Consider the following 23,293-nt stretch of genomic DNA (forward strand, 5'->3'; position numbering starts at 1 on the left):
TCCAGGACTTTCAAATGCTTCTTACGGAGCCACTCCTTTGTTGCCCGGGCGGTGTGTTTTGGATCATTGTCATGTTGGAAGACCCAGCCTCGTTTCATCTTCAAAGTTCTCACTGATGGAAGGAGGTTTTGGCTCAAAATCTCACGATACTTGGCCCCATTCATTCTGTCCTTAACACGGATCAGTCGTCCTGTCCCCTTGGCAGAAAAACAGCCCCATAGCATGATGTTTCCACCCCCATGCTTCACAGTAGGTATGGTGTTCTTGGGATGCAACTCAGTATTCTTCTTCCTCCAAACACGACGAGTTGAGTTTATACCAAAAAGTTCTACTTTGGTTTCATCTGACCACATGACATTCTCCCAATCCTCTGCTGTATCATCCATGTGCTCTCTGGCAAACTTCAGACGGGCCTGGACATGCACTGGCTTCAGCAGCGGAACACGTCTGGCACTGCGGGATTTGATTCCCTGCCGTTGTAGTGTGTTACTGATGGTGACCTTTGTTACTTTGGTCCCAGCTCTCTGCAGGTCATTCACCAGGTCCCCCCGTGTGGTTCTGGGATCTTTGCTCACCGTTCTCATGATCATTTTGACCCCACGGGATGAGATCTTGTGTGGAGCCCCAGATCGAGGGAGATTATCAGTGGTCTTGTATGTCTTCCATTTTCTGATGATTGCTCCCACAGTTGATTTTTTCACACCAAGCTGCTTGCCTATTGTAGATTCACTCTTCCCAGTCTGGTACAGGTCTACAATTCTTTTCCTGGTGTCCTTCGAAAGCGCTTTGGTCTTGGCCATGGCGGAGTTTGGAGTCTGACTGGTTGAGGCTGTGGACAGGTGTCTTTTATACAGATGATGAGGTCAAACAGGTGCCATTCATACAGGTAACGAGTGGGGGACAGAAAAGCTTCTTACAGAAGACGTTACAGGTCTGTGAGAGCCAGGGATTTTCCTTGTTTGAGGTGACCAAATACTTATTTTCCACCCTGATTTACGAATAAATTCTTTACAAATCCTACCATGTGAATTCATGGATTTTTTTTCACATTCTGTCTCTCACAGTTGAAGTGTACCTCTGGTGCAAATTACTGACCTCTGTCATCATTTTAAGTGGGGGAACTTGCACAATCGGTGGCTGACTAAATACTTTTTTGCCTCACTGTATGAATTTGTAGATACGAGCAGCGGAAATCAGCTTCCTGAAAATGATGTCTGGACTCTCCCTTAGAGATAGACAGAGGGGCTTGGTCATTGGGAAGGTAGTCGGAGTAGAGCTGCTTCTCCTTCAAATGGAAAGGAGCCAGTTGTGGTGGTATAGAGATCTCACTAGGATGTGTCCTGGGTACCTCCAAGATGAGTTGTGAAGCCAGCATACCCTACCAGGAAGAGACTAGCAGTCCTAGGACCCACTCAAGAGATTACATCTCTTGGCTGTCTTAAATGCCAAGGTCTTTCTTCAGAAAAGCTGGAGGAGGCAGCGCCGGGTAGAGAGCTCTATGGATGCTGTGGGACTGTTGTGGCCGACATGCCTCAGCAACACTGTATTGAGGTGGAAGGCAGTACCCCTGGATTGGCAGACTAGGAAGGTGGTTCCCCTCTTTAAGAATTGGATTGTCCACAATTTGCTATGTTCAACTAGGGTGATCATACATCAGCCAGGGAAGGTCTATGTCAAAATACTGGAGAGAGACTGCCTCTTTTAGTCAAAACTGACATTCTGGAACAATGGTGTGGTTTTCACCCAGATTCTAATTATACTGGACCAGCAAATAATCCTTTAACAGGACAATAAATGTTTAAACAGAGAATGTAGACAAGACACTCCTAAGAGAGGCAGAAAATATTGAACCTTGAGGAAAACTGTCTTAAGTTTGTAAAGACCTTAACTGACAATGACTGAATGAGACAGACCATAACAAGAAAACATGGCTGACGTTACTCAGGAAGTACAAGGCAACTTTTCTGTCAAACACAGAGGTTGCATGCGGTCAAAATATGTCTGCTAGTCTACATTAAAAATACCAATTGAAGAAGTTATTTCCATAATGTCAACTACACTTGTACTGACCCCCTATTTAAGAGACGTCTCATAACTCACCATTGCACAGTGAGACAGAAATCCTCTAGATGGCTCATTTTCACAGGCGTAAATTAAGCCTAGTTTTAGATTCAACTTGTTTCAGAGGAGATAAATTAAAGGTTTCCTTTCAGTCTGGGACTAGGCTTAATCCTTGACTGCTGCTGAAAACTGTTTTCATTTCTAAGTATCAACCAAGTTCAACTGGAGTGATAAGCTGAGATTGCAGTACAACAGTCATCGCTGTCCAAAATCCATACAAAGTACTTGTATGGAAGCCCAGCTATTCATACAAAGCTGCAGTATTGTAGCAATGAATTGGCTTAGTTTGTAGCTCTGGTGTTTACTGTGGGGAGTTTAGTTTTACAATTCCTGCAGGATTTTGTTTAGATGTACCTTCTTGTCATCTGAAACGGGGAGAACTGTGGCCACTATGCACTATTATGAGATGCAGCAAATGTCAGTAAAGTCTATTGTTCTTAAAAAAGAAATGATTGCTGACTGGTGTCTGGAACAGTTTATGATTTCGATGATATGCAGTGTAGCACTTTCATTTGTGCATGCAATATTAAACGCATTCTTGGCTCCCAGGTTTTGATCCCAGAGAGGGGATGTTGTCATCACTACCTTGTTTTCTTGCCAATATCTTCCCATTTCTACGTTGTGATCATGTTGAAAACAGGGTGAGATAGGCTGTAATTTTACCCATTTACTGGGAATGTGCTGTTGGTGAGATTGTAAATACAACGATGTCTTTGTGTGCATGTGTGTGCATCTATTTACAGACTTGTGGCTTATATGATTTCGGTGTGTGCGCATGTATGTGCTTCTGCTCTCCACTTATATGCCTTTCTAAGTATGTGTGCACCTGTCTTATTGAACATGGTGATGGGTACAGAGTGAAGTATCTGGGAGGGTGAAACAGGAGAACGAAGAGGATTGATTTCGAGCTTTAAATAAACACACTCTCCTTTCCTCCAGCTGAGTCCACCAGACATATATCTGCCCCACATGCCACTCAACTCACCTCCTCTCATGCACCACCACAGACAGAAAGTGTGTGTTTACAGCAGTCAGTTGATCCCGAACCGCTTGGAGAAACATTAGTCAAAGTAAAATATTGGTTTTTCCCTGCTTTTCTTTAATGTTTACAGCTGGCTGCAGCCCTTCGAATTAATAATTTGTGCTGACAAATTGCAGCATTCCCTCCCCAAAGTGGCTCATTTGTCCTCTTAAAGGATAAAGCAGCAGTGAAAAATGCACCATGTGAGTTTTCCTTTTGGTATGTGAGAATGGTTCACCCTGTCTCTTGGTAGCTCTCTGCATGACAAACTTTGTGAGAGGCTGTGTGAGAGAATATACTATGTGAGAACACACACAGGTGCCATCTCCTGTCTGCACACAAAGCATTGTTCAGTTTGATATGATAAAGGCGATGCAGTGGAAAACACTGAAAATTTGGTATTTTTATGTTTTGTTTTGTTTTTATTTTATACTCAAAGATTTATAAATGATTACCTATTGCACTGAAGCCCTTGTGGCTTACTTAAAGGTGATTTTCCTCACCTTTAAGAAATCCACATAAGCTTGCAGATCTCCCATGGTTGAGCCACTAATGAATAAAGTACAACATAATAGAAAGTGCATGAAGTTATTGGTCTGAATGTTATTTCCTCCTAAAGTGACTAACATGGGACAGCTGCACTGTTTCTGATGAACTGTGTTGGGGTTAAAGAAGCTAAGAAATTTAGAAAAAGGAAAAAAAGGATGTGATCTTAAACACTAGAACCAACATACCTGGTTCTTTAGCAGAGATTCTTACACAAATTCAAGTACATCAAAAGTGCTTCCTTCTAACTCTTGAGCCAGAGATGGTGGTGCTTTGGAGAGTTTGATACTCTCAGTAAGGTATCCTTTTAAAATCTCCTGTATTCAGTTTATGAAACTTGGATGGACCCAATTCAAGAACTTTAAAACGACAAGTCAGCCACGTCATTATGAATGATCCATAACTTGGCAATGAGGTTTGTGGTAATTATTGTTGCTGTTTGAATCCAGGAGGCTTGAACTCACTATTTGAATTCTGCCATCATCTGATGAAGAAGTTATCCAAATGATAACAGGATATGCGGCTGAGAACTTCCTCTAACATCAATTTTAGCCCCTGCTGGAGATCTTTCCAACCTCATACCACAGTCACAGCACTGATTTTTAGTTCCTTATTGTATAACATCAAGTTTTGGATTTTTTTTTTTTTTTTCCATTGCTGTAACGCAGTCATTTCCTAATAAGGACAAATAAACTACTACTACTCCTTCCTCTTCCTCACATTTATCGGCATTGTAGAGCAAAGATTTTAAAAGCAATTTCATTACCTCATGCAGTGATTAACCTTTCCCAGTGCTTCTGTTCCCAGGAAACCCTGTTCTTACCTCTTTTGCCATGTGTGCTCTCTGTCAAAATGACAGACCCTTGAACTTGAATTTAAATTTGGATCGTATCATTAGGCTGCTTCACTTTTTTCCTCCTGCACATGAACTAAAACCAGCTGACTGCAGCCGAATTGCGCAGAAATGAAAAAGCATTTTAGTTCAACATTACCCTAACTATAATGTTTAGTTCCCTAACATTTTTACATTACTGCATTACTGTATAATGTAATGTGATTACAGTAACATGTTACTTTGGAATGTGTTACACCCAACACTTTTCCAGTTATTGTAAAACTGGACTCCCTCTTCTCCTTCATACATTACAGAAGACCTCAGAGAATTTATTTTGCACAACCCCATATTCACACTTTTGTGTTCTTTAAAAAAATGCACTGAAGGACCCTTTCTTGATTATGGAACATGAAATGAAATCCTGACTGAGGACAGTTTTTAGTTAATGCATGGTGCTCGGGGATCTCTGGATCCCATCTCGTCTGTTTTTCCTCAAAGATGGTCAAAACACACAATTATTTATCAGTGCATCAGAAATGCAAAGAAGCTAAAATGAATCTTAGATAGCTGAGAAAGACACAAACGCATGGCCCTAGCTGTTTCTGTCAAATATCTACAAACAGAACTTGGATAAGAAGAGTGCAGCAAAAGTTCCATGCTTATTTGAATGCTCGGCTCTTCGCTCCTCTCCTCCCATATGTCAGGACAATATTTGCACATTATCTGGCCTTTTCGTTTTTCCATGGCTGAATATCTGATCTGGTGCAGCCAGCATATCTATTAATGGTCTGCTGGTGGCTCTGCCTCCCCCTCCCTTGATTCAGAGATTACCATTTAGCTGCACTGCAACTCTGCTATTGCTTTCCTGACAGGAAGCACTACAACAGCTCTGCAACACATTTCTGTTATCTCGAAATTACAGTATGCTTCTCCTCCTATCGCCTCACCTTAGGCCTTTCACTGTTTACAGTAAATCAAATTTACTCATTCATTTTAGTTCCTAAGCATGATGAACATGTTTTAAAATGCAACAGTTCTGTTATTTCTTGATAGCATTTTTTGTCTCTGTTGCCCATGCTCCCTAAAAAAATGTGTAAATGAAATTTCCAACTAAAGAGATGTTTTCTGTTATTTCTCCTGTGTAGTTGTGCATTGAAAATTCAAAAACCAAGTCAAAGATTGCTGTAAACAGAAATAAGTTTAGAGAAAAATGGTTTGTCAGAGACAATTCCATCTATTTATATATAAGCTCTCTCTCCAGCCTTGGACTGTCTCACTGTTGGGAAGATTTTATTTTTCCCAGCGCTGTGCGCCCATAAGTACAAGTGCTCTTACGAGCTTTCTGTTAGGTGAGATAACTGCTCTGTGGTGACCATTTAGTGGCAGCCATCTGTGAGACAATATGCAACAAAGCTTATTTAAGGCCCACACAAGAATTCAACTGCCCACCCGTTGATCTATCATGATCACTATCCTTCTACTATCATTCTTCTCATCGCAATACTGCCAGCATCGCTATGCTAGCTGTGATAAACATCATGATAGTACATAAAGGTACTGAGGAGAACAGCACTTTGATTCCCATTTAACTACTGTTGAGCTCTTCACCAGGGAGTGCACAATTTGGTGATGGATAACATCTACCAGATAGTATCCATCTACCATTTACCATTGCAGTATATTACCCGCTAATGCCATTGATTAGCTCATTAGCTAAAAAGAAAAAAAAGATATAGTAAAAATGTGGTCCTTTGTTCACTGGTTCACTTTAAAAGTAATTATCTTAACCATTGCTTTATGGACAAATAAGTTAAACCTGCCACTTTTTTCCCCAAAAAAACAAGTCTAAATGTCTAAGCAGACGTTAGACATTTCTCCACTCTTTCCACATTTCCACACCAATGCTGAAGAACTCAACTAAACCTCTTTCACTGAAAAGGTCTATAGACAGGTCAGCTCAACTCACACATAAAGACTTTGATCTGATTTTGGACAAAATGCTGTTAAAGAGTTACGTTGGTTTGTTGAAGTCTTTGTTGTGAGTTTGTTAGATACCCATCACATCAATCAGCTGCAGAAACCACTGTGCATCTCTAAGATGAAAAAGTTCTAGTTTTCATGCAGTAATACTTATCTCACATAAAACACAATAAGACAACTTGCTATGTATAGATAAATACAATTGATTTGAATTGAATTAATAGTCTTTATTCATTTCAATGTATTAAAATATAGAGCAACTTTAATTGTTGTCCTTTTGTGTATTTTGCTGTATTTTATTGAATTTACAGCTCATCCCTCTCACAGAACCCTTGGCAAAGAGGACATGGAGAATGGGAAAGGAGTGTGTCACTACATGTGATACTCCATATATAGAGCTATAATGTGCTGCCGGGTTCTGAGTTTTAGACCTAAAAAGGAAAATGATGGGTTGTACTAACAGAAACTTTCTATAATGTTTCTTGTTCCTTCTTTTCTATTATTTTTCATTCATTTTGGCTTTTTCTTTCTTTCTTTTTGCCCCCAAACAGCAGAAATGCAAGCAAAGCACAGTCTGAACTTTACAATTGTTACAATTACAAAGAAACTGAACCCTCATGCATAATACATTTGTCTTGACCTAAAGGAACAGTTAGTGGAAGTGTATTTACTTGTCTACTTAGTGTCTATATAACCTAGGAACTAGGGCTGCTGGTAGGAAAACTAAATAGCTTTCTTCTTTCTTACACTTTGTTGTGTCAGCTGCATATTAATGCACTGCTTAAATGGTATATGCTAAAGATAACTTTATCATTCATTATGACGAATACTTTTGTGCGCTTTTTGGAAACAGGGATTGTGATAAAGTAATTTTTGTTTTCTATTTTTTATCTGCATTTGTATGACCACTGTTCAATCTGAGTTTAATGAGGTAATTGAAAGCTCTGCAGTCACATTTATTAATGTAGTCATTTAAATTCTGAAGAACTTGACTGTTACCCAACACACTGAGAGCATCTTTGTTTGTGACCCCACATACTCAATATACTGTGTTTTTCTTTAAAATACTATGGCAGTGAAAACTGCTTTCTGTTGTGGATGACTGTGCTGAAAGATAACTGACAGTTTCTTGTGTCTCACCTCTGGCAGGTATTTGGATAAAACCCACTCGGATGTCCAGGATGAGGGAGAAGAGGGCTGACTTTGTGGCAGGATGCCTGGGTGGAAGAGTCATCATAGCTGGTGGTCTAGGTCAGCAGCTCTGTTCTATTTAATCCTTTTTTCCTGCCTTCTGTCAATCAAGTACAGCACTGTGCCTCATTTCAAGAAGGAGAAGTAGAACAATGGGCAAAGAAACTTTATTTAATTTATATAACACAATTACGTAAAAATCACAAATGTAAGAAATAAAAAGACAAACATCACTGAATGCCTTTCAGTGGTGTGTGAACGTACTGTATACATCCTGTGTCCTTGATCCTGTTGCCATTGAGCCGTTGCTCATGTTATGTTTTTTTCTGGTAGGGATAAAAATATTATTTTCCTTTTTTTTAAATGATTTAATACCATACAGACATAGCACCAAAATGATCTATTGTAGTGCAATGCATGCATCACAGACATCCAGATGAAGGAAGCCAACAGAACAGGCAGGCAGGCAGCCCAGTTGATATAGATGACTATCACCAGTGGGGATACAGATCTCTGGAAGTGGATCCTATGCACTATTTTCTCCAAGAAGGTTGTGGTGAAAGCAGGTGATTCATCAAAGCACAAATACCTTTGTGTGTGTACCTCAAGTACAACATCTGAGTGATGCTGTACTTAGATGTTGTGCTTGAGGTAAACAACATCAGAACATCAGAACATCAGAACATTGAGCACAATGGGAACACAGCCATCCTTCGATGGTTTTAAATAAAGCTGGCCAAACTTTTTAAAGCTGGCATTAAATTGTTTGGTACTTGTAGGCTAATAATTTAGAGAGATTAAATCATTCAGCCTTTTTTATTTCTTGGTATGTTGTAATTAAACCAAAAAATGTGAGAAGCACACTGAGACTCGGGAGCTTGACACTAGGACAGGGGATAACAGAAATAGAAACACACGACAGACCAGGAAGACAAAACAGACTGGACACGAAAGGGGAACAGACATGAAAGCAAGCAATAGCCAAACTAGAACATAAGAACCACACAGATGACAGGACCAAGAGTCAGAGCGAGAGCGAGAAAGAGTTGGTTTGGTCTTTAAGTTGGTTGAAGATGTTTCACCTCTCATCCGAGAAGCTTCTTCAGTTCTAAGGGTCAAATGGTGGAGAGTCCCAGATTTAAACCCAGAGGGAGTTTCCCCCCAAAAAAGGGACAAAAGGACCCCCTGATGATCCTCTACCTAATCACAAGAGCCAAGGTGTGAAAACGGGTGTGGGTCACAATCAGCCACTTGGGATCAGCAGGAAATCTACACCGTAGCTACATCATGACTCCAAACCCCTCTGAACGCCCTAACCTATGAAACAACTGCATCTACATGGCGTGTGTTGTGATTGGCTTGTTCACCACTTTCGATTCCTCCTGTACATTTACACCTACTTTTTCCCTGCATTTCTGGAATAACAATTATCAATACCAATATAAGGAATAATAATGTATGTGAGAGAATTGGAAACATTTTTTCCTGACGTTCAATTACCCCCTGACAACAGCAATAAGTGGGGAGCCAGGAGGGGGAGGGGGAAAGCCCAGGTGGCTCCTCATATAAAACACCTGGACCATGCACCATGATGAACTAAAAGGCTTGTCAGTCACTTGCTTAGATGAGGTCAGACTCTACAAAGACTCCCCACAGAATTGTAAATCAGGCGTTAGTGTGTCACTTGAGAATCTTTAGTGTTTGTAAAACTCGACTGAAGTAAACAAACAACATTCTCACAACAAAATGGACCACTATAGTCAAAAGAAGATTGTCATATTCATCCAGCTGTTCCATGACATTTCACAGTACAGTTACTTTGGGAGCTTCACACCCTTCTTTGTACATATATGCAAAGCCAGAGGCTCACAGAGCAGCAAAAGCACAGATAACAGCATAGAACAGAGGTCATTTTAATAACACCAGACATTGATTGACATTGATTAAGCTGGATAAACCATTAATGAAAACGTTGGGGTGAAGGTGGGCTGCAAAGTGGCTTGCAGCTGTGGGGAACCCTGTGTTAGACAAGCTGTGGATTACCTAACACAAACCTCCTGTGGATGTTCAGCTGGATTCTTGTGAATGTGAAAGCCCTAGCATATGATAGTTTTCCCATTCAAACCACTTGTCACCTATGCTGTAGATGGGGCATTGTTAAGAAACCTCTGGCATCAACATAGAATTGTTTGAAGAATGTGATCATTCAGGGAAAAAAAAACTGCATTGTTTTGCAACTTTCCTTCTAAATGAACAAATAGAGTCAAACCATCTGTGATCCAGGTATAAGCACATAATTATCTCAGTATCTGGAACCCTTAAATTGCACCATGTAGAGCAAGGCCTTGGCTTGACTAATTGTTATTATTTGTTTATTAAAGAGATCATCAGATCATAAAAGGCCTCAACATTTACACTGAACTTGTCAGAGCAGACCACAACTCTCATTTCTCATCAAGGCCACACACAGGCTCACAAACCAGCAAATTAATTTTCCATTAACTTTCCATTTTCTCCCTGACTGAGCTGCATTTGTTAAAGTAAATACAGTGTGAAGTGAAATTGAGCAATGCTACAAATTAATCACAGGTCAGCATTTTTCACAGTGACACGCTTGTTAAACAGATATTGACCCTCTTTTCTTTTGCACTTGCATGCATCCGCAAGAACAGCCTCGGTTATATATCCACAAAGCTGTATCAACACACGCAAACCGATGTAAAGCCCAGAGTTATAGAATGAAATCTGTTGATGCATTCAAAAGCTGTTTGTTCTTGTAAGACAACCTCAGCAGCAACACAGAGCAGGAAGTTACAGGAAGAGAAGAGTTATTTTTTTCATTACTATGAAATCAACACAGCTTAGCTCCAGCTTAAGCTTATTAGGTTAAATTTCCATCATGTTTATCCTCATCATTAATGTCCGAGAGAAAACATCTGACACATCTGCAGTGTGAGGAGAAATGAAAAGCTTGGGGAGAATAACACAATCTTTCTCAGCTTCCTCCTCTGCATGCTAACAGTTGCAATTCCCCTTTTGCAAATAGATTTGTCACTCTAAGTTACAGCACCATTAATGTAAAGAATTAGATTTTTTTTTAACTGGACACTCTAACTTCCTTTTTTGCGCCACGGTCCGGTTTATGCCCGTCAATATTTTCACGGACCGGCCTTTAAGGTGTCGCGGATAAATACAACAAAATAAAACTAGTACCGGTACCAAAAAAAAGAAGATTTATTCATAACACACGTGAAAAGACCCAGGAAAACCGAGTTAACGATAAAAACGATAACAAAATAACGCTGAAAACCAATAAAAACCCTGAAAACCATACATTTCACACCTGAGCCTCAACTCTCGCGGGCCGGTACCAAACGAGGCCCGGGGGTTGGGGACCGCTGCTCTAACACTCTCTCTAGGCCTAAAAAACTTATGCAGTTTGTTTTTTTTGCCCCAGATCCAGAGTGGCAGTCAATGATGTGGCCTGACAGCTGTGCGTGTTTGTGTTTGTGTGTGTGTGTGTGTGTGTGCGTGTTTGTGTGTGTGTGTGTGTGTGTGTGTGTGTCAGACCATGTGAGAAAGAGAGGAAAACGCCAATCTTGTCCTGCTGAGAGAGACAGTTATGAAATTCAACAGCCAATGGAGAAAGAAAGGGAAAAGAGGATTGAGCTGGATGAAAGAATGAAATGTATGTGAGCGAGGGGAAAGAGGTAGACGTGTTGTATTTTCTTCTGTGGTAATGTCAGCTGTGAGCTTGGCTCGCCATCTAATCCATGATGATATTTTGGGCTTGTGAGTCATTTCTGGTTCATGGCACATTTCCCTCCCTCTGCCTGTTCACTAGGGAAATAAAAAAAGGCAAACACATCCACGAAGGCATTCTTGAATGCAGCTAAATTGACGAAGGGTTAAGAAAGCAGAGATTTTGAAGATTCTCTGTGCAGACAATAGGTGGTGGTTCTACTGGGTTACTTCTATGCTCACATGGGTAATGACAGTGTGCCCTGAAGGTCAATATTGGGAGGAATGATCTGCTAATCAGCTGAATTCAGAAAGTGTTCTGTTATTGGACTTCATCGATTGTTCACAATGAATGCCATGTTCGAATGTAAGTGTGGCCAGAAAGGTCTCTGTGTCTCCACTTAGACTCCTGCTAACTGTGATCTGAACCTGGATAATCAGTAGAAAAATGGTTGGATGGATGGGCAACACCATCATGTAGAATTCAGCTTCGAAAACACCCAAAAGCGAACAACTCCAAGCTTAAGTCTGCTCTTATTGGCATCCATTATCTATATTATAAAGTTCTTCAAACAAACAGTCCGCTTGGCAATTTTGTAGAAGTGAAGATCCTTAATGTTCCTACTATGATACATGACCTCAATGGAAAACATACATATTCCCAGTTAGCATTATTAATCATCTGGTGTACAGCAAACCGTGTACTACCCAGAGGGGTTACTACAAAGTAAGACCAGTATGTTGAGCATAAAGTCAAATTATTCAAAGTTAAGAAAGTGGCTCTTTTTTTACCCTCACTAGATTCACTCATGCTGAACACATAAGCTGGCACAGACAAGGCTTTGTTAGGAGCTTTGTTTTAAAATCTAGTGTAAGCACCACATTTTCTCAAACAATTTCAATGACTATATACACCAATATCCATACAAATAAGCCATATAGAAAGTATGTATATTTAGATGTTCTCTCTGTGCTTGTGTAAGTTTTGTCCTTTGCCTCAGGCTTTTCACCCACAGTCCTAAGAAATGCATGTTAGATGAATTCATGACGGATAGATAAATTGTTTGAAGTGTGTAGGATTTAAACACTATGAATGTTTTGCTAAAATGTGATCTGTAATCTAAAATGCTGCTCAATAAGACTTGAAAAGCACTATATAATTGCAAAGACATTACATTGAGCTGTATATCAGTAATGACACAGTATAGTAAAGAGCAAACTTTAGTGTCATTTTAGCATCACTTTAGTAAGCGATGCAGAAAATGTCTTATTCTGCTTTTATGGTTACTCCACATTTGCTTCCACGCCTGCTGGAATTTCAACATATTCAACACAAATGAGAAAACTGATTACGTTCACGTCCTCTGATTAAAATCACTGAGCTGGGCCTCTCCACCATGTTTGTATTATTGGTGCCTCTTAGATGATTTTTTATGGAATTATCTGACAAATAAAATGCAATGTTGTGTGATACAGACCACAGTTTAATTCTGGTGAGTGAAATTCTACTGTTAGTCTGCCACTGTGTATTCATCAGCAGACATATGTGATGTACTTATAGAGTTTTTGGATATAGCTTGCTGACCAAGGTCTAAATACAGTCAATTTTGCATCCAAAAACTGAATATGGTGGCAGCCAAATATATATTATGAGTCTTCAAAATGCAATATCAGAAACCATTGGGCAATTTTACATCTATTTTATATCCATCTTCTAGAGCTGGGCGATATATCGAGTTTTTAAAAAATATCGATATATTTTTATACGAGATATAAGATGTGACAATATCCTTTATATCGATATAGTCTATGTTACGTTATAACTATACTTGTGGAGCCGCAAGTTTGCCTCTCTTTCGTCCACTTTTGTCTTTACGCAACATTACTCGGCCTCACCCCTCCTTCACTGAACACAACTCCCCCTCCTCCCCCATCGCTTCACCTGCAGGAAGCGACAAGATGGACACGGCAAATCTCCGTTAACGAGTTACTGCGCATCGCCCCGTGCGTGGGGCTGGACGCCGTCAACGTGTTAGCTAGCTAACCACGCTAACGCCATGCAGCCCAGAGGCGCTGCACAGCCTAAAATCCTTTCATTTTCTCAAAAGTTGACAGCGCGCCTTATGTATGAATTCTGGTTGTGCTTGATGGCCGCGAAGCGATTTTATGTGGTACACAGCGCTCAGCAATCTGTCAAAAAATGTTTTAGTACGACTTTGGTAAGCTACGGTGCTGCACCGGTTGATGGATTGTCAGAGCATTACGGCTACCGAGGAGCCTCGCGGAGTGATACGTACTGTGCTTCAACGTAATATTACCCTACTGTGTATAAGGACCATAAATGGCACCTGTTAAGAGACGTGGTTACGAAGAGGATTTCAAACTCAATGCTGTCAGTCACACAGTAGAAGTTGGGAACAGAGCAGCTGTGAAATCTGTCTTTGTTACTATGCTCTGCATCTTTTAGTTTACATTTTGACTGCACAATTGTGAGCTTTTTGTTGTGCACAAAAACAACATTGTTTTCTTTTATTTATGGAGCATTATTATTTGCATTATTAAATGCTCATAATTTATTTTTGAGTAAATTTTATGTACATCTATGCTCTATGTTAATAAAAGTGCCGTGTGACATCTGGGACACAGCTTTGACTAAGAACTCTCTTTTTGTTCTTACTTTATGGCTTAAAAAAATATCGAGATATATATCTTATATCGCCGTCCAGGTAAAATATATCGAGATATGAATTTTGGGTCATATCGCCCAGCCCTACCATCTTCTATACAGTACCATATTGCAACAGCTATATTTAGCTTGTTGTCTTGGATATTTTAACTAATGTGTAAATTCAATTGACAGAAAAATATTTAGAAACTAAACATTAAGGACAAGCATAGTGGGCCAACTACACATTACAAGAGCTGCTCAACCATAAAAATCCATGTCATGAAGCTCCAGCTGCTCAGTTTTCGTGTCGACCCTGCTCCATAACTTCACATGGCCTGTCACTTCATGATTACTGTGTTTCCTAAACACTTCCACTTTGCAATAATACCACTTAACTGTGGAATAGAAATTTCATGAACTGATTTGTTGCTATCGTGGCATCCTTTTACAGTACCCTGCTTGCATTTTGCAAGCTCTTTAGAACTTCATTGACAAATGTTTGTAGAGAAACACCAGTCTCTAAGAGATTGCATCAGAAAGGGCATAAAACCCTTGTGACAAGGGAGAAGCTAGAAGTAGTTTTCAAATTTTAAATTTAGCATGTAGTTTACAGTATTTGTATAGGTAAAAAAAATAATTAAAGTAAACACTAAAGCAAATAATCAGCTCAGCACTGCTCTCCTCTCTGTCACTCATATTAAAATAGCAGTTATTGCTATTGGCATCTGTAATACATCAGCATATCTGTGTCTTCATGTATGAGGTTTTGTTACCTAAGCTACAGATATTTAATATCTGTAGTCAAGACAGGTCTTCACCCAACGTCACACCACCTCTGAAATGGCCACAACTAGTTTCCAGTATTTTCCACCTACCTATAGTCCTCCCTTAGAAAGGATGTTACAGTTAAAGTAATTTTAAGACTACTTGTTTGGTTTTTGTGGGTGAGTTTTTCTCAGGTTTTTCATGGAAGGAATACATACATGGATCTTATTAATACTTCTTACATGAATCAAGCTCAATTTGTCTTTACAAAAATGAAGTCACAAAGCTGGAAGAACTTAACTAGATTTTTGTAATACTACAACTATTAATAATAAGCAGGTCAGATGATAAACAGTTAGAATTTGTGTACCTCAGTGATGAGGTTGGATGTAATTTTTCACTGATTGTTTTTTCTTAGTACCCATCTTATTAAAGGGCTTATTTTAAAAGGCGTGCTGGAGGAGGCCAAATTATGTTACAACCAGTTAGGACAGTTTTAAATAACGTTTGTTTGTCTTTGATGTTCTTCTGTACTTTTCAGTCTGAAACAGAACACAATGTTCTCTCTTTTTGTGCATTTCTCTGTATTTGTATCCATTATAGTAACACTGTTTTCACCACCTCCACCCACGCACCCAGCATTTTGTATTTTTGCACCGCCTTGTACTTTTGTTTAATTCATGACAACGCCTGGCAACTTGATATCTGCACCTAAATTATAATTAGATACGACTTGTCACACGAGGACTGACTTGAGATGCAGTTATGGGCTCATGGATATCATTTCATAATCAGATTATTGTGTTTGCATGCACATGAACCTCAAAAACAGCCATTAGGAATGGGCTCTCACACACAGACTTTGCATACACATACTTCCTGATCTTTATGTATTCAGATGAGATGTTCTGCATCTGTGAGAGTCATAGATGCAGAAAACTGCTGACACAACTTTGACCTCATCTGTCATTTTAAGCCTCTTAAAGTAAATCGTATTAAAGGAAACTCAAACTAAAATCACAAATAACACAGTGACAGAGACAGAAATATATAAACTTAATGTGGTTTAAACTGTCAGTCAGCAGATAAATCTCTGTATTTCAACAAGCTGAGTACCCTCGGAATAAATCTGCCACTCTGTGTTAATGCAAAGTGACACTGTACTATTTGCCACGCCTGTGCTAGTTTATAACACAGATGCAAGTTTTCTTGAACCCCATCATGACAGGTTAATGAAGCACAGAACAGATAATTATATGCTGATTTAGATTTTTTAAAAAGGGGATTATCAATAATTTCTTCATGTCCTGATGCTAAAAGTAGCTTTTAACTATCCATGTTTGAATATATACCTAAAAATAAGAATTGTGTCAGTTTAGACTTTAAGGTTGTGTTTGGTGTCAGATTAGCCTCCAGAGATTTTTGCACCAAAGCATTTCTGGTGCCAGAGGTTTGCAGTTATTCAGAAGTCAGAAGATCTGGAGCCAGGTTACTGGGCCCTTCCTGAACTGCTGTGGGAGGTAGTTCAGAAAAAGGCTCACATGGGCAGTTTTTCTATGGGCAAAACTTCAAATTAACCTTTTCATACCACACTGATAGTGCGGATGACAAAAAGAAAAACACCCCCTTCTAATGAATAGATTTGTTCAGTGGTCTTTTTTTCTGGACATTTGTTAAGCAGAGTACTTCTTCTGAAAGATGTTTTTCTTACAAATTGGCGTGTTTAATTAGTAACCAGCTATAGAGTAACAAATCAACACTAATCAGAGTTTCTCTTCTGTTTTGACAGCAGAAAAATGAGCTGATGAAGTCCTTACTCTTGCTGCAGTAGATGTCGGCATCTAATTGTATATTATATTATAATTGTATCCCCCAGCAGCTACCTGTGAGAGTAAATTCTGACCTGCTCTGAACCCTGTCAAGTCACATTGTGGAAGTCTGCAAGCAGTAAAACTTTCCACCATTTTACTGTTAACCAGAGAGCTGGCAGGAGGGCATGTGGCATTCTTCCTGTACTCTGGTAAATTATGATTGCAGCATTTTGCCCACTGACAATGTAAATTGTAGTGATAAAGAACAGGAGGCAAGAAGGTCAAGGTTGTAAGCTATGCATTAGCTACTAAAATATGGTAAGTGCTGAAAAGAGTGCATGTAATGGCACTGTTTACAGCACAGATCAGGCAGTAATACAAGCTCTGCTGTTTGACCTGCAGTCCCGAGTGAAAGCAGGAACAACAGGCGGTCAGAAACAGGTGAACAGTAAAGACCTTAGGAAGGCTAACCCTGAAAACCAGACGGAAACTGTGCTGCAGCTGGTGTAGCTCCATGCTTGAGCAGTGAAAGTGATTCTAAAAGAGTACCAGCTATGCAAAGAAATATGCACACGGGCGTGCTTTTCAATTGGTCAGTTGAAAGAGAAGACGTACATGTTGTGATGATTGATTATAAAGGGTCAGAACATATTATGGCATGGCATTTCTAAACAAGTAAAGGCCGACTTAGATATATTTGCCAATACTTCACCCATTATTTAAAGCCTTCAGTTTTGCAGCCATTATAAAAGTTATTGTTTTTTTTACTTGAGCCAGAAATTAGACAAGAGACTGGAGCATTAACCCTTGCAACATTAGGCTTGTTTTTTCACAGGTTTTTGTTGAACCACACTTAAATTAGCAATTACACTCACATAGCATGGTGCGTTCACTGCAAAGCACACCCAAACTGTGATTAACCGCATACAGATCACCCATGATCATGATAACATGGAGCATGTTATGATCTTGTTGACTAAAAACTTGGTTGCTGTAGCTGATGTTCTGCACGTCAAATAAATGTCAAGGTGCAATTCATTATGGTCAGCTGAGTGGGGTAAAAAAGCTCCAAAAGAACTTGAATGAGCTGGAAACACCACAAGGTCGTTACAGAAGCCCTGTAGAGTCCAGGCCCCAGTGGGTTAGAACACCAATTTAATCATGGTGGCAAATGTGCTTTTAATTCAAAGATGGGGATGGTGCAAACTTTCAGTAATTCTTCATGGCATTACTTTGTTAATGTGGTGTCATGGTGGCTACATCACATATCTTACTATAACAATCATAGCATATTTGTGTCTGTATGTATCCTTTTTTCTCCTTAACTGGTGGGTCAATCTCAATGAAACTTTGCAAAAACACGTAAAAGAAGACAGTGTTAATTTCATACCTTTTTGAGGGGTAATGGGATCATTATAAACGGATATGATTTATAATGTAGTTTATCAGAGCTCAGTGCAAAACCACAGTTCACTTCTGTTGTAATGAGATTCAATCTGTCGGGCTCTCTCTCATGGTTTGGTCTCTCCCTTCAACGTGGGATTTTTTTCAAGTCTTAGCATAATAAGCGTAGGATGGATGTATTTTTCAGTACTGAACTACAATCACGACTTCTCTTGTTGCTCTCTGTGTTCATTAATTTGATTTATATTGTTATGAAAAATAAAGAAAAACCCAGCTGTCTTGTCCTTGGGGTGTCTCCTCTTCTAGTTTTCAGAAACCATTCTTCAGTTATACTCAGAGTTTTCGCCATCAGTGAAAACTCAATAGATCTTTGATTGCATAGCTCCAGCTGAGTGGAACTAACCCCAAAGCTAATAAAATAAGAATACTTCAAAGGCATATGGTAAACAATAGTGAAACGTCATGACTGTAAAAATTATATTAAAAAGTTTACTCATGAAGGTAATTTTTTATGTCACTACAATGGGATGAGTCATTTTATTTCAAACTCCATTACTGTACACGCAGCAGCTTAAGTGTTGTGTTTACATAAAGCTAAACAAAAGGGAAGGGAGAGCAGGAAAAAAACAGAAGAGCAATTTTCAGAAGTGGCAAAGAACAAGAAAACAGGAGAGGCGAACAATGCACTGAGGCTGACGGTTGGAGGGGTGACAGGTACAGAAGAAAGGAAGAGAATCTGAGACGAGAGGCTTCGCAGTGGAAAAAAGAAAAGCCAAAATGAGAACAGGAGAGCTGAGAACAGGAGGTTTAATGGACTCGATGGGAGAAAGAATAGAGTAGAATGAACAGAGCAGGTGGAGGAGGACTCGCAAGCAGGGTTAAGAACCGTAATGTTGAAGAAAGACTGTTTCTAAGCCTTTGATAAGAATTAGAAATGAGGCATGAGAATAAGAAAAATGAGGCCGGGAAGAATTAAAAAAGGAACTAGTAATGTAAAATGGGAAAGGTGTTAAAGGAGATAACAGGGAAGAATAATGGCAGTCATGATGAGGAGTGAAGGTCAAAGGGAGGAGGAGGAGTGCTGACATGACGTCTGTGGGTTGAGAATCAAACAAATGAAAGGAAGCCTTTGAGATCCAAAGCAACAAGGAATATGTTTCTCTCTCTGTGTGTGTGTGTGTGTGTGTGTGTGTGTGTGTGTGTGTGTGTGTGTGTGTGTGTGTGTGTGAGCTGTGATGAGTGTGTCTTCTACAGATGATGAAGGAACCACGGCCTGAGCGAGGCTATGGCTTTGAAAAGACCGACTCGGCATTATCACTTAGTTCTTTTAACAAAATGAAGATGATAGTTCTTCTTAGATACATACACACACATACACAACATAAACTCACCAGAACGTATTATTTCCAAACTTGCTGTGATGCTGGTCACCATAGAAACTGAAAAAACAGTGCATCCTGATGTATAAGAGGAGGAGAGTGGGGGAAAGAGAAAAAGCAGTAGATCACAGTGCGCCTCAGAAAGAGGAATCAGCATCCAGGTTGAGACCTAGCATGTCTTAGCTGACATAAAAGTTTCATTCTTAAATAAACCCTCTGGCTTAGTTTTTTTATATATATAGTTTTGTTGCGCCCCTCTCAGAGTCAAACCCTGGAGCTCCTAAAACCTGCATTTGCATCGAAATTAACATGTCAGCTTTTGACATTAAGTGTCCAGGTTTAAATACCTCCTTATGTTCTATATATGTCTTTTATTTGAAGAAATATTGTCTGGACTGTTCAGCCAGTGGATGTTAATATACAGCCTCTGAATGGTCCTACTTCCCCACATGAAGCATCACTGTCATCATTCTAATATGTCCGTTTTTCATTTTGCAGGAAATGAACCCTCGCCGCTGGGCTCGGTGGAGAGCTATAACCCAGTGAAGCGGCGCTGGGAGTACGTGGCGCCCATGCCCACCGCGCGCTGCTCCTCTGCTCTTCTGCAGACGACCAACATGCTGTTTGTAATTGGTGGAGTTTCACAGGGACCCAGTAATGCTGTGGAGGCCCTGTGCATGCAGGAAGCAGTGTGACACAAAGACACACACGAACACACGAGCAAGAATATGTGCAAACTGGCACTGATATTTTTCTTCATGTGCGTGAACAGAGACACAAACACATGAAATGGATCCACAGATCCTGCTTGTGCTGTTCTACCTTTATGTCCGGCTGATGGATTCGTCTAGTGCACCGGGCTGTGGGAAACTCTTTTTCACATTCGACAAACATTTTCTGACAGGAGCTGCGGAGACAGGTTGTGACATCTCTGGATGAATACAAGATTAAGGACATACAAGTGGACTACTGTGACTGGCAAGGACAGAAAACTGACAATTCTTTTTCTTTTTTTTTTACTCTGGGGAAATCAAAGGAAGAAGAAAATGAGCAAAAAAACAAAACAAAAAAACAGACACCGTGTCTGAAGAAATAACACGCCTTTGAACTATTGAGCATTTTTCTGAATAAAAGCAGGGTACTTTTCTGGATAATAAAGGAACATAGGGCCATATCTGAATATCTTTGTTGCTCTCCCCTACTGCTGCAACAGCAAGCTCAGACACTTTTCTATGACCTTAGAAACAACACTATATTGAGTTTTAGACAGTTGAGGTTCTGAGAATACGAATGACTGTTTTGGCTTCTCACTTTTCTGGTTTGGTTTGTTTTGTTCTGTGTATATGCGTGTAAAGCAACCACGACCTGGTGTCACGCACCACGAGCAACTCATGCAGCTGCAAGCCCATCTACTTTCTACAATCAGACAACCACTGATGGATGTTGAGTCAGACACTGTGTTTCCTTCATTTCAGTTGAAAAACTGGCTCCGATTGAGCTTATCACCTCAATATGCTTCACATCTGTCCACCAGTGCATCACAGCAATCACTTCCAGAGCTACTTTACATTGTACCACGCAGATGTAGTTGATGGCAGAATAAATGTAGGGCTTTTCAAATGTGCTGCACAGAAGCATCCAGATAACCCAAATTTTTATTTTAACTTCATATCAGTGAGATTGCAGATACACTGGGAAGAGGATTTTACAATCGTGATTCTAGCAGTTTTATCACTCTGTAAGTATAAACATGTGAGGACATTTATGTATTTAGTTAAAACCATGCAGTATTTAAGAATTAGGGTTGACATGAGTATTGTTGGACAGTTTCATGGTTTTCTATGGAAAGAAAAGTGATTTGAAATATGATGTTTGGGCGTGACAGAGCTAACATCATCATAGTTTTTTCTTCGCCACATGAACATAGATGTCAGAGTTGTCTATTTAAAGGTGTTTCTGGCAACAACAAAAAAAATCTGTCTTGTGAATATAAAATATTCATGTCTGTGTGGCTAAAAGGAAAGGAGACTGAAAAGTTTGTGGCTTGCAGAGGAAACAAAACTGAAGAAGTTCACAGAAAGTTTCTGCAGTCTTTTTTCTGCTCTTAGTCTGCATTTTCAGTAGGATCCAAACAATATTTTGGGGGCTTTTTTGCTTAAAAAACATAAAATATGCTACTTCTCGCATTATCGATTACATAAAATATAATTAGTGTATTTAGTTATCAGTGTTGGGCAAAATAGTTAGAAAGCTGTACAAATATAATGTGTAAATGTGTTTTTACCACTGGCTAATGTCAGCTAGCCTGCAATCTGTTAGCTAACTTGCAATCTGGCTTTATAGCCAGCAAGGATGATATGTGTGCTTATATGCTGATCTTGGTCTGCCTTCCACTGAAGGTTTTCCTTTAGTGTGTTCTGGCATAGGTCTGCTAGCAAGCTAGCAAGCTAGATATTTTGCGCAAAAAAAGGCAAATTAAAAAGAAGCCTAAAAGTGCCTGAAGCTGCAGCTCCTCTGATGGCCAAAGGTGTTTTAATCCCTATAGAGTCCTATGTTAAAATGCCAGACAGCAGAAATAAACATAGTTACAGCCTTGTACAAAAAATATATATTTTGAACACATAGCTTAATGACAGCTTTACTGTTGGCCAATTTTAAACTCACCAGTCTGAGTTAGATTAAGGGAGAGGCTCTCTGATTGACATCCTCTTGTTCAGCTTTAGGGTGTACTAAAGGTAACTCTGTTTTTTCATTAAGTATTTGGTTTTAAAAAAAAATTTCACAAACCAAAATTATCACTGTATTTAACGTCACTTTGAATTACAAATTATTTACTAATGCAGCTGGCTAACCAAGCTAACCAAGTTAGCAGAGGTTTGTTAGCTGATACTTTCCAACTCCACTCAAAAAACAAAACACACAAGAAAAACAAAAACACCCTCCATTATTTTAGCTTTTACCAAAATGGCTAAGATTAGGCTTAACACATAGATCATTTAAAAACGGTAACACCCGTCTCTTATATGCTTTCTGTTATAAAAGAAAGGACATTAATGGCTGACCACTATCCTCTAGGACTGGTAGTTTCCAATTATTCTTGGTCTCACTGGAATCTACTGTAAGTGCCGTGATTTCAACATCTGTAGCTGCTACAAACGTTTCCAAGCCACCACCAATGCAGTAACCTCATCAAGTCACACTGAAAAAGACAGATTTTAGATTGTTTGGGCAAAGGTGAGGCTTTGCGTTAAAGAGTTAATGGAGAAAGCTGCAGTACACAATGTTCTGTGACAGATGTGCTGACCTGCGGACAGGACAGAGTTTGGGCAAGCAAAGGAAATCACTGTGCAGCATGTAGTCTCTACTGGTCTTTATGTATTCTGCTGAACCATGTTCTCCCATAATGGTGGCATTGCTGAATATGCAAACACAAATTCTGTCAGCAGCTTTTACTGTATTCATTTACTGTAACACAGCACTCTTTTAAGGCCTAGCAGGTTTGGTACTGAGAATTTTTAACCTCGGGTCTAAATTATAAACTTTTCTATTATAGCCATAGTAGGCAGGAACAGTAGTGAAGACACTAGAAATAATGGCACTAGCTAACATTAGTAGAGACACTAATACACAAAAATACTTTATATAACCCACCGACTATAATGACATGGTTTAACATTTAAAGATGATATTGATCACTTACATCCAGACCATTTGAAATAAGTGAAATATTGACTTAATCCGCAGAAAGACTTGGAGACACACAGGAGTAGAGGAAGAAAGAGCTGTCTCTGGCCCCCACAATAAGCTTTTATTCATACTAAGACACATGAA

The 23,293-nt window shown here is 39.5% G+C and overlaps 1 protein-coding gene across 3 annotated transcripts in view; it reads left to right on the forward strand.

Moving 5' to 3' along the window:
• The window catches only part of klhdc8b (kelch domain containing 8B), a 232,759-nt gene extending 210,541 nt beyond the window's left edge, over positions 1-22,218 (forward strand). For all 3 annotated transcript variants that reach the window (XM_085145129.1, XM_085145131.1, XM_085145128.1), the window contains exons 6-7: positions 7,653-7,754; positions 19,961-22,218. In XM_085145129.1, the coding sequence (XP_085001255.1) occupies positions 7,653-7,754; positions 19,961-20,157 (299 nt within the window). In that variant the 3' untranslated portion in view covers positions 20,158-22,218. The remainder of the gene's footprint in view (positions 1-7,652; positions 7,755-19,960) is intronic.
• The last annotated feature ends 1,075 nt before the right edge of the window (positions 22,219-23,293 follow it).

The sequence above is a fragment of the Neolamprologus multifasciatus genome, chromosome 20 (assembly GCF_963576455.1).
Source record: "Neolamprologus multifasciatus chromosome 20, fNeoMul1.2, whole genome shotgun sequence".
NCBI lineage: Eukaryota > Metazoa > Chordata > Actinopteri > Cichliformes > Cichlidae > Neolamprologus > Neolamprologus multifasciatus.